This window comes from Podarcis filfolensis (genome assembly GCF_964270895.1).
Source record: "Podarcis filfolensis genome assembly, chromosome: 12".
Classification (NCBI taxonomy): Eukaryota; Metazoa; Chordata; class Lepidosauria; order Squamata; family Lacertidae; genus Podarcis; species Podarcis filfolensis.
In genome coordinates, this window is record NC_139614.1 from 1,263,586 (window position 1) to 1,275,857 (window position 12,272).

A 12,272-nucleotide genomic window follows, 5' to 3' on the forward strand; every position below is an offset into this window, starting at 1 on the left:
TCCACCAGTAATATGGGTTAGGTTGGTCTACACGAGAGAATGGCCTTCTCAGCAGTGGCCCAAAAGTGTGGAAATCCCTGTGGATTTGGGCCTTGTCCCAACTGTACATATACTTAGGCAAGTACTGAAGATTTTTGTCTTCAATAGTGCCTTTAACTGGGGTTGTCAGAAGCTTGGGTGAAGCCAAGTAGCTTCTTGAAATATTCTATATGTTTCTTAAACGCCACTATATCTTGCTCTTGCTCTTGCTTGTAGGTTCTTTTGTGAGCGCACAGCCCTAAAAAGGAACTAAATACTCTAAATAAAATGCATCACATAGAGGGTACGCTTTTAGCCAATCATGGCTGAATGTAAAACCAAAAAGTTGTTTGCTGAATTTTTATGTATCAACTTCCACACTGGATTCCACAACATCTTGGCTCTACAGAATTCAGTAGCCACTCACAGAAGCAAAGGGGCCACTTCCCCTGATTATTGTCTTCCAAAGCAACTACTCTATTACAAACTTAAAAATAGAAAGCATAATGCTGGTGGTCAACAAAAGATTCTCTCAAAGCAAATCTTAAAAAATGCAGTATAAACACCAACAATTGGGAAACACTGGCCTGCGAGTGCTCCAGTTGGAGAACAGTCTTTACCAAAGGTGTCGTGGACTTTGAAGACACTTGGACTCAGGACGAAAGGGAGAAACGAGGTAAGAGGAAGGCACATTTGGCAAACCCTCACCATGATGAACTCCCACTCGGAAACCTCTGTCCCCACTGTGGAAGGACGTGTGGATCCAGAATTGGCCTCCACAGTCACTTACACACTCACTGTTAAAACCATATTCATGAAAAACGATCTTAACATAGGCAATGACTTAACATAGGTAACATGTCCCATAAACTTATGTGTGAGTGAGGGAGAAAGAGAGTCACAGCATGGGTTGGTAGTAGAGGAATAACTGGTGTACTGGCAGTCACAGTAAGAAATATTGTTTTCATTTAAGCTATCCTTTTTAACTGATAAAAAGGATAGTTCAATCCTAGCCATGCATATCTGGAAAGAGGATGAACTCTTGGGGAGTTTGACATTATATAAACTGATAGTTTGCCACTCTGTTCAACTCTTCTGCAACCTTTGGAGGAATTTATGTTTACTGCCTTGCACCCATGGTCACTTAATCCCCAAGCAATAACTCCAGGAACAGATGCTTGTTGTTTAGTCGTTTAGTCATGTCCGACTCTTCGTGACCCCATGGACCAGAGCATGCCAGGCACTCCTGTCTTCCACTGCCTCCCACAGTTTGGTCAAATTCATGTTTGTAGCTTCGAGAACACTGTCCCACCATCTCGTCCTCTGTCGTCCCCTTCTCCTTGTGCCCTCCATCTTTCACAACATCAGGGTCTTTTCCAGGGAGTCTTCTCTTCTCATGAGGTGGCCAAAGCATTGGAGCCTCAGCTTCACGATCTGTCCTTCCAGTGAGCACTCAGGGCTGATTTCCTTCAGAATGGATAGGTTTGATCTTCTTGCAGTTCATGGGACTCTCAAGAGTCTCCTTCAGCACCATAATTCAAAAGCATCAATTCTTCGGCGATCAGCCTTCTTTATGGTCCAGCTCTCACTTCCATACATCACTACTGGGAAAACCATGGCTTTAACTATACGGACCTTTGTCGGCAAGGTGATGTCTCTGCTTTTTAAGATGCTGTCTAGGTTTGTCATTGCTTTTCTCCCAAGAAGCAGGCGTCTTTTAATTTCATGACTGCTGTCACCATCTGCAGTGATCATGGAGCCCAAGAAAGTAAAATCTCTCACTGCCTCCATTTCTTCCCCTTCTATTTGCCAGGAGGTGATAGGCCCAGTGGCCATGAACAGATGCTAGAGAGCTAGATTGTTCAAGCCACTAGGAAATATACAGATTTTCATTATTAGGTTGCCAGTTCAGTCTTATTCATCAATACCTAATCCATAATGCGGTAGAAATCTCTGTGCACCACAGCTGTTACGTACCCTGCATTGGCTGAGATCCAATGTATGCCAGTTGCTCTAGTAAATTTTGGAAGCTTTTGCCTACCTCATAACAATCAGAAAGAGCACTACGAGCATGAATAATTTCCTCTTTAAATGGACTGAAATTATTCTTAAAGTAATTAGTGGGTTTGACTTAAACACCTGCTAGAAATCTGTTTGATTCCTTTCATTCAACCAAGTTGGTTATGAAAACTGGAATTGAAAGTATTCTTCCTATTTCTGCCTGTAGTTTCCCCCATGATCTGCAGTTTGTTTTGTTTTGAGAAAGCAACAACAACAACTGGGGTGCTTTAGGGCAGGTTCAAGAGAGACCCAAAGACTATTCAGAGGATTCTCCTCCATGCGTATTTCCAACGTATGGAGCAGGAGCAGCCCACAGAACAGAAGAAAGTTGCTGCAGGACACACTTTTTGAGTATCTGTGAGGACACTATCCCTTTTAATTTTGAACTGAATTGTGAATTCCTACCATTTGGTAGGAAAAGGTGAGTGATAGATTATTGGAATGTGTCTTTGGTGTTTCTTGCCTGCCCACTGAATGAAGGGCACATGGGTGTGGTTGCACTTTAGCCTGCTGTGCCCACTTTGCCCTAGGCACACCACTAGATTTTGTTCCCCAGGAGGTTCCCTGCAAGTAACTCTGGATTCTGTGGAAATGAGAAAACATAGACAGACACAATTAGCATGGATGATGCTGAATCAATCTTGGGCAGAAAAGAAAGGAGCAAGAAAATCTTCCCATAAGACAGTATGCTACTCCCATTTCATCGCTCAGTTCCTCCCAGCGGTTTCTACCTCCACTGGTACTAAAAGTGGAACTTAATTACAACGAATTTTACTGTATAGTAAAGAGTAGGAGGTGAATGGTAAGAAGATTGGCTTATGCAAGGAAAATAAAGCCATTTTAATTAGACATTAGAGAACTGTGATAGAATTGGATTTATTTCGAAAGTTCTAGTAGGATGACCTGGTAGGTCACTCTTTTTCTCCTGAGACTCTAAGAAAAGCAGCCTGATACTGAAATGAACTGAGAGGTATTGTCCTTGCGGTGGAGGACAGGTCGAGACCACTGCACATGTCATGTTCTGCTGTCCCCTTGTTTTTCTGTTCTGCAACAGATATCTTCAGCCTGATGCTGAAGCAGAGGTTAAAGTGTTCAGACTCCTACAGGGTTTCCTTTTTAGCTGCAGGTAGGATAGTATGGAGAAAGTAGCAGAAGATCTGAGCAGCACCATGAAACTATGTCGTCATTAGACTTGAGTGGTACTTTTTAACCTCATTAGGCCTATATAGTTTTATCTCAAATGATCTCCTCCTGTGAATAGATGCCAATTTTATGTTTCAATTCATATAGTCCTGTCTTCTGGAAACCAAGCCTTATGTGGAATGGTTGAAGGAGCTGGATATGTTTAGCCTGGAAAAGAGCAGACTGAGAGGAGATATGAGAGCCATCTTCAAATATCTTAAGGTCTGTCACATGGAAGAGGGAACAAGCTTGTTTTCTCCTGCTTTGGAGGGTAAGACAATTTCATTTCCCAGAAGGTGGAAGCAGTAGCAAGGGAGTCATCTGTCTTGTACCTGGTCCTCACCAACAGGGAAAAACTGGTTGATGAAATGGGAGGAAGTGAACATGTCCTTTTGGGTTTTATTACACAGGCAAGGGAAAGCTGAGTGTAGTTGGGTGTCCAAGATGAGTGGGAGTTTCTTAAAGGTGAAATATTGAAGACACAAAGGCAGACAATTCCAACAAGAAAGAAAATGTGGGAGGCATCTGGTTTGGCTGCATAAGGAGCTTATAGATGAGATGAGATATAAGAAAGGTGTGTATAGTGGGACCACCGGTTACAAACTTAATTTGTTCTGGAGGTCCATTCTTAACCCGAAACCGTTCTTAACCTGAGGCGCGCTTTCGCTAATGGGGCCTCCTGCTTCCACCATGTGACTTCCGCTCGCATCCCGGGGCAAAGTTTGCTGCCAGGAGCATCTACGTCTGGGTTAGCGGAGCTCGTTACCCGAAGTGTTCATAAGGAGGATGGTAACCCGAGGTTCCACTGTATAAGAAATGGAAGAAAGGGGAAATAACAAAGGAGGAGTATACATGAGTAGCAAAACAGTTGTGAGGAGAAGATGAGCTGGACCAAGCTCAGAATGAATTCAGTCTTGCAAGAGAGGTTCAAAATAATTTTAAAATGTTTCTTTGTCTATGCTTGAAGTAAGAGGAAGAACAGGCAACTAGCAGGTTCACTGAATGGAGAAGATGGAGAAATGCTGTTGGGTGACAGAGAGAAGGCGGAACTGCTCGACACCTACTCTGCCTCTGTTTTCATCAAAAGGAAAGTGATGCCCAACCTGGTGATAACAGCATAAAGGATGCAAGGAGGGAGCTGCAGCCCAAGATAGGAAGAGAAGTAGTAAGGGAACATTTTGAAAAGGATACTTTTATTACTAAGACCCAGCATGGCTTTCTCAAAAACTAGTCATGTCAGAGGGATCTTATATCTTTTTTTGGTGGATCGGGGGGATGCTGTGGATGTAGTGCATCTAGATTTAGTAAGGCTTTTGACAAAGTCCCCTATTATATTATTTTGGAGAAACTGGTGAAATGTGGGCTGGATGAGGTTACTGTATGCAAAGCATAATCCCTGGTTTGTATTGAGTTGTTTAAAGTGCGGTGGCTGTGTGATACAAAACTCAGAGAAAAGGAGACCAGTCTATATAATCACAGAGCCTGTTTACATCAATGTGGAATGGGATGGGTTTTTTTACTCTAGTAAAGAAATATAGGTAAATGCTGGGTTGGGGTATCAACCACACAGCATCTTGTGGTTGTACACTTGTACTTAGAAACATAAATAGTCTTGCTGGTATTCATTGTGCTCCAGATTTAAAATGAGGGAATTTTGCTTACTTCTGACACCAGTTACAGGAAATTACAGTTGCCAATTCATAGCCCTGTATTAACTTATTACTCCTCTAAAATCCTTTAATAGCCTCAAACAATGAAATAGAAAAGTATATAGAAGGAAAATTCAGAAAGACAAGGAATAAAATCTGAAATGACATAAGAGTCAAGCATAAAATACAATAAAAATCAATGAATAGCAGCTCATGGTATATTTCTCTAGAGAACATGAGATCAATGCAAGGACAGGGTTTTTATTAATTCCTGAATTCCCAACATTTCAAGACCATTTCCCCTCCTTTGATGGTTCTATATTTAATCCAGAATAGTGCTGGACTTTGTGAACCCCTGAGTGGTCACACTATTACAGTAAGCGCAACAGCTCTTTCCTATCTCAGCAATGAAACTTAATGGAAGTTTAAAAAACAGCAACACAGTGCAGTGAGCCAAGGCTGAGAGAGGAAAGAGATTCACTGGATGACTAAAACTCACAGAAACTAGGTGAAATGAAGAACATAAATTTGAGATGTGAAAAACCACCTGCTTCTTCAGTTCTTACTCTTCTAACACAAACAGGACTCAGGAAGGAGAAATCAAGTCTTAAAATAATGTTCCTTTTCTGTGCTCAAATGTTCAGACACCATCCTGTCCATCATCAAAACCAATGCCTTTTTCAGCCAGAGCATGCGGGAACGCACTTCCATTCCCTCTCAGTTGAGCGCCATTGCAAGCCAGCACTCTCCCCCTGCGTCTTGCCCAGTGCTTTTCTTTAAAAATGTTTAGAGGTACTCTCATTTTCCTACTCATATTGAAATACTGCCCTGCAATGAGGCCAAACTTAGATTCACAAAATGGTTAGGGGTATGCGTTCCCCCCCCAAAAAAGCACTGGTCTTGCCTTTACATACTTCTGAGATGCCCCAAATGAACATTTCAAGTGAAAACGGAAACTGGCCAGTGTTTGCAAGTCCACACTTTTTATAAGACCAATGACTTCACTTGGCTCCTGGCTGCTCCCAGCCATGACTGGTCAATCTACAGGGCAGGGCCAATTCGTGTTTCCTTTTCTTCAATCCCTCTCCCATGTAGCGGTGGTGGGCTTTAGGCTTTCCAGCCAGGCCTCTCCCATTGCACACATGCGCGTTTGCCCTTTCGAACTGCCCTAGTCATCTGCCAGAATCAGAGAAAACGAGGGGGGTGGGGGCACCTTGAGCTGACCTGCACCAGAACCAGGGGTGACCCCCAAACCAGCTAGGGAGACAGCTTGCCATAGTTTTTAGCAGCTCTGCAACTGTTCAGGGCTGCCCCGAGTCGCCCAGCAGTAACAACTGTAACAACTTCATGGTGAGTTCCGGCACCTGCTTTTCTTTAAATAAATAAATAAATAAATAAATAAATAAAAAGCACTGATCAAAACCTTCCCCATCTTCTTATTGTATGCGACTACAGAAAAAAGAAAAGTTTCACAACAGGGATGTTGTTCTGTCTGACATGAAATTTGCAATAGTTATGTTCATGGCTTCCAGCATCTCCACAGACGATCACCCTAACACAGTCGTTTTCATGGTTTTGTTAACAAAGTAAATTCAAGAGCATGGTCACATTTTTATGTTGCAGCCTGGGTACATGGATTTGCAGTGGAAACAGGCAAAGTCTCAAGGGGAAAGGCATGTTCTAAGCCCTCAGGAATGTGAGTTGGGGAGTTAGGTTGGAGGATCATTCCTTCAAAAATAGAAGCAAGATCTTTGAAAGAAAAGGAAGTAATCTAAAAAGAAAATCAAAAGGAGTTGTATCGGTAATATTGATGCATGCTTCTGAACCACTCTAGCAGCAAGTTGAGGATAGTAAATCATGGCAGCATAGCCATGCCCAGCACATTCATTAGGGAGGGCACCCAGAGTGGTGTTTTTGTTTAAGGTGAACATTTACTGGATACGTACACATACTCAGTCACAAATAAAATTCTTATTTTTTATTTTAAAAGATATTTTCTTAATAAACAAAGTAAACCAAAAATAAAGAACATGAAAGAAATACTATTAAATCAGGTTGAAAGCAGCATAAGGTTGAACATTTTCATTGAACTTAATATCCCAAAACATTACAAAAAATACCAGTTTTTCCACAAACCTGTTTGGCTGGATTATATGTATTCTTTTCTAATAAATTAGCTTAATCATAGCTAATATGAACCAAATTTTCTCAATCCATTCAGCTATAGTAGGAGTTATGCTGCTCCCCAGTTTTTAGCTATTATAATCTGAGCAGCAGTTATAAGGTTAAACACTATTTCTTATTATTTTCCAGAATAACTTTTTAGATAACCAAGTAGAAATATTTAGGGTTCCAATGGTATGTGATATCCTAACATATCTGAAATTTGTATTGGAAGAGTGGGTTCTTCCATGGCACTTATGAACTCCTCAGTTGTCAGAATAATTTGATTCTGCAACATCATATTTATGTTTTCTAGATCAGTATCTTGCTATTGTCTGAAATCTTTAACTACACTGCATATTGAATACATATTGCCTGCAGCAATAAATGGTCAACAACAGTTCCTGAAAAGCTTGAGCAGTTTTACTACAATCAAGTGGTATACAAATTTTGTTAAACAAAAAAATAAACTGAATGCCCTATTGCAATAAGTGAAAAATATTCCTGGAAAGCTATTTGAGAAAGTAACTGTAGAATGCTTGATAACATTTCTAAAAAGCAAAATAAACCTCAGGCAAAAAGCCAGAGGATCTTTGCCACATAAAATGAATAAACATCAAACAAATTAACATTGTCCTGTTTTGAGAAACGAACAGTACAAACCTGTGTAAATGTCTACTCAGAAGTAAACCTCACTTAAATCAAGGGGACTTACTCCCAGGTAGATGGGTTTAGGAATGCAGTCTTAAAAAATCCTCAGCAATAAGGGGTTTCTGTTAACTGAAAGCATACTGCAGATGATTTCAAAGTCAAAGTGGAAGATAATTATTTGTAAATCCAAAGATGAAGAACCAAACCATCTGAATTCTATTTTAGAATAAACATTGTTAATTGTCAATTCTAGATAGCATTTCTTCTCTGCAAAATCCCTTTTGACAAATAATATTTGCGTACCGAACACACTATGAAGAAGAGTAATAACAGATATCAAGGCTGCAGCTTTTATAGGAAAGGAACAGATGGATAAGGTGGAACTATAATTTTCCAAGGCACACATTTCAGGTTTGGCTCTGGACACTGACTGGAGGGGGAAATATACAGTTACACTCAATGTCATGGCATTCCCAAGCAAAACTACGGTACTTTAGACTTGTTTTACCACATCCAGAAGTTAGTGGGACTGACATGTAACGATTACTATTACCCGAATTATAAAGGTTATTATAAGAAACACAAGCCTTGAAATGCTCATTGGGCGCTTCAAAGACAGCATGGACAAGCTCTGCAGCTTAGCAAGCACACACTTCTTGGGATCAGCATTGCTCCGTGGGTCTCAGCTGGAGGACCCAAACAACAGCTCAGGGATTGTACTCCTTCCTCTGCACAGCTAAGAGGTAACCTCAGTTCTGAATCTTTGTATTACAAGAAGCCTGGTTTATGGGATACCACCAAGCACTTGATGCAAAGATGAGGAACTCCAGACCTGGAAGCCAAATGCAGCCCTCCAGACCTCTCAGTCTGGCACTCAGAATTCCCCCCAGGTCACACCCCTCTTCCCACCCACATCTCTAACTGGCCCTGTTCCACACTCCACCCCAGGTTCTTCTGTATGGATGCAAAGCATCCTTGAACAACTGCAATCATGCCTCTTGCTTGCAAGACAAATGTTGATGAAGCATGCATTGTGTTTTAATGCTGTTCCACATCTAGGGACCTTAGGGTGAAGGGTGTGTAAACAATAACAACAGCAGCAGCAGCAGCATGCAGAAATCTCTGGCTTTTGTGTGAATAGACTGCAACGGACTGTCCTAGATCTAGGGTACCAGAGACTGTTGGTGAATATTAGAAACTAATAAATGGTAGTAGTTAGATAACATTTGGGATATAATGGAAAATACAAGCTGCGGAACTGTGCCAGGCAAGGAATTCATGGGTTAGCTTATGCAAACCAGCCTGGCCAGACTAGCTAAGTGCAGCTAAGTTAAGGAGCACTGGGGAGCCAGGTACTGAGCATCAAGGACCATTGGCAAAGAAAAATAAATGCCCTTGCTCCACCTGCCTCCCCACCCAGCTCTGAGGAGTGGACAGAGACAGGAGAGTGGGCAGGTTGCCATGGTGACCGGGGGGGGGGGAGCAAGATGTCACAGGAACAATTATCCGAAATGTAAAAGTTTGCTGGGAAGGAGTGGGGCAGAATTCCATGGGCTGCTGCAGAGGAAGAGAGGGCAGGCAGGATGGCTCTGAATGCAGTGCTGGGGGTGGGGCAGGGGCGGCAGCTCCTGAGATGAGAAAGCTGTAAACTCTGCACTCAGGTTGTACATAGGTGTTAATAAACCACATTTCAAAGATGCTGCAGACTCCATCATTCCTCCCCGAAGAGTCACAGACTGTGGTTGAGGGCCATGACCCCAGGAATCTTGTGCACCACTCAGCAGACATTGGGGTATAGCGCTGTACAGAGATTGCTATACCCACCTTGGCAAATGGACCTCATAAGGTTGTCCATTTCAGTCCTTGGGCTGAAATCAGGTTATCCACCCCAACTTAATGGCTTCTTAGGGTAGGGATTTCATTTTTCATGAATTAAGAGATCATGGATTGAAATGAATCTTTAACAGTGAATTCTCCAAATCTGAACTGAAAAAGCTGGTGCTGAAATGTCTGCAGCTCCTTCTTCAACCTTCAAGCTCAAACATACAGCAAAAAAGCAGTTTTGGTTTGCAGCCCAGCATCCACCTTTGTTAACATGGATGATCCTCACCAGCAATAATGTCAAACTTTATACATCCATAAGCCAAGCTCCCAGTGATGCATTTAGCCACAATGCTGCTATTTATACCTCTATAAAGTTAGTTTATTGCAATATAAATAGTAATGCTAATGGCATTAACGGCAGAGTTCTGTGCTATCACAGATGTTGAGCGCTGCTTTGCTGCTGTTTGTATTGCAGTTTATATCGTCATAAACTTAGCAGGGTAGCCCAAGTTGCCTCATTTACCCTGCAAGGAAGATGAATGTCTGCACTTAGGATGCAAAACCAAGCCTGGTTATAGAGTCATTTTTCTGTATGCGTTTTTGCAGTATTCCATAGATAGCTTTGAATGAGCACCATGCAAAAGCATGTATCTAAGGAGCCCCGAGGCCAGGCAAGGAGTGTGGGGAGAGGCCTTATATAGGCTCCAAGGCTCATTGGCCCAAAACTTGCAATAGCTAGGAAACTGTGGCCATTACAGAATTCTCTTCCCAAAGCGCTTGCAATGTCTTTGAACTTCTAGACACCACAAGACCTGAAACTCTTCTTTGCAACCCACTCTTGCCTCTAAGGGAGGCAGGTGGGTGGTGCTACCTCTCTACTGCACTGCCCTCATTCCCTGTGTGACAGACTTTGTTAGAGGCAAATAGAGGAATTACTTCTCAAAATATATTTATGGATGTTCTGAGATGCAAGTTTAAACAGAGAGAGATTTGCCCAAACTGTCTTGGTAGGGCAATTTACCTTCGCGTAATTGTACTAAGCAAGGAAACCTTTTAGATAATGCATGTAATAGAAAACTTACGGTCTCCGTGACATCTCAGGGGCCCCACAGTCAACTTGGCTTCTGAGCCAGGCCGGTCGATATCTCCAACCATTACTTGACTGACAGGCAGGTGGTCTTTGTAAGATAGGAGGCCAGCATCTTTTCTCCTGAGTGGCCACAAAAGAAGAGAACATCACAAGCTATCCATTGAAGAGTGATTTTTTTTTGTCCCAGAGAGCACTGTATGGTGAAATTATCATTCTAAGAAAATAGTTGTTCCAAAATAACAATGAAACCAATGCAATGATCTTATTAGCCTTTTCCTACGTTGCTACAAGACACAAGCTCCACATGCAATAGGGGGGAGAGTGGGGAAGGGTGCCCCAACTCCATCATGTCACCATGCACATCCCTTCTGCCCTCTGCGTGTTAGAGGGCTCCTGTTTGTGGTAGGGACCCTTCTCTATGCATGTCAGCTGCCTGCACAGTGCAGGGTCCTAATTATACAGGGTTCTCAATCAGTGTTTTGCAAGATGTGGGTTGCTAATTGCAAGTGGGTCTGAAGGAAACCCAAAATAATTGTGGTTTTTAATCATTAACTGGTATGATGAATGCCTCTTGCAACCTTTTGGCCTATCGTAATGCTGTGGGGGGTTATAACCAAATGTCAAAAGGCTCAATTCTGCCATCCCTCTGAGACTTGCCAAAATTGACTTTATTGTGAATCGAACTATTAAAAATAGCCAAAGTTTGTTATATCCGCTTGTGTAACTGTGTTATTAGAATATATCTTTATAGCCTATGAAGCAGTGCCCTGCAATCAGATGGTTAATGTTCTTCCATTCCCATTAAAAATATGAGAAACTTTATAAGTACTATAAATGTTTCATCAAATTCCTCATTAATTACTTAACCCCTGTGTTAAGTAAATTTTTGCTTGGCTACATCAAGTCATGGTTATAAGATACCTGAACACAACCAATGGCTATTGAAAGCCTACAGGCTGCCACCACTGAAGCCCAGTCCCGGAGGGGCAGGCAGAGGGCCAGGCCACCCTCAGTGGGAGGAAAGGTGGTTGTTTTACAACATGCTTTGTGCATCCACATCTAATCTTGCCCCTTTCTAAAATTTATTTTTTGGGGTGTGCTTTTCTTTTTGTAAATCTACCAAAGAATAAAATAAAATCAGGATTAAGGGGTTTTCTCAGTGTGTGCTCTGTCCCAGTGGTGCGGGGGGGCACTTGCCCTTCTTTGGACAGGAAGGGCCTGGAGGGGGACAGTAAAAAAGGGGGGGTCAAGGAGGGTCAGCTTGAGAGGAGTGAGAAATGTCCCTATTTTCATCTGAGGAACGTTGTAGGGTATGGGATTTTGTGTTAGTTTTCCTGGTCATAATGCTGACACTTCTGCTGCTCTTTCTAATGTTCCTTTTACACTACATTCCCTGTTGTGTTATGGAACTGTGGCTTTTTGAGTGATATTCACACCAGTGTGGGTGGTGCGACACAAAAGCAATGCCACCCAACACATGTGCACTTCCGTTCCCCCAAGATTCACCCATGAATTTGGCAGGAAATATCAGTGTGCTGGGATACCACGATTTTCCAGGTCAACAGGATTGCAAACAGATGTTTTCTGGAAGCAGTTAACACAGAAGTGAGTGCTAAATTTACACTAGAGTCTGC

The 12,272-nt window shown here is 42.2% G+C and overlaps 1 protein-coding gene across 2 annotated transcripts in view; it reads right to left on the reverse strand.

Moving 5' to 3' along the window:
* Window positions 1-12,272, reverse strand: part of CNTNAP2 (contactin associated protein 2) — a 999,981-nt gene that overhangs the window by 105,940 nt on the left and 881,769 nt on the right. For both annotated transcript variants that reach the window (XM_083577628.1, XM_083577629.1), the window contains one exon: window positions 10,631-10,758. In XM_083577628.1, the coding sequence (XP_083433754.1) occupies window positions 10,631-10,758 (128 nt within the window). The remainder of the gene's footprint in view (window positions 1-10,630; window positions 10,759-12,272) is intronic.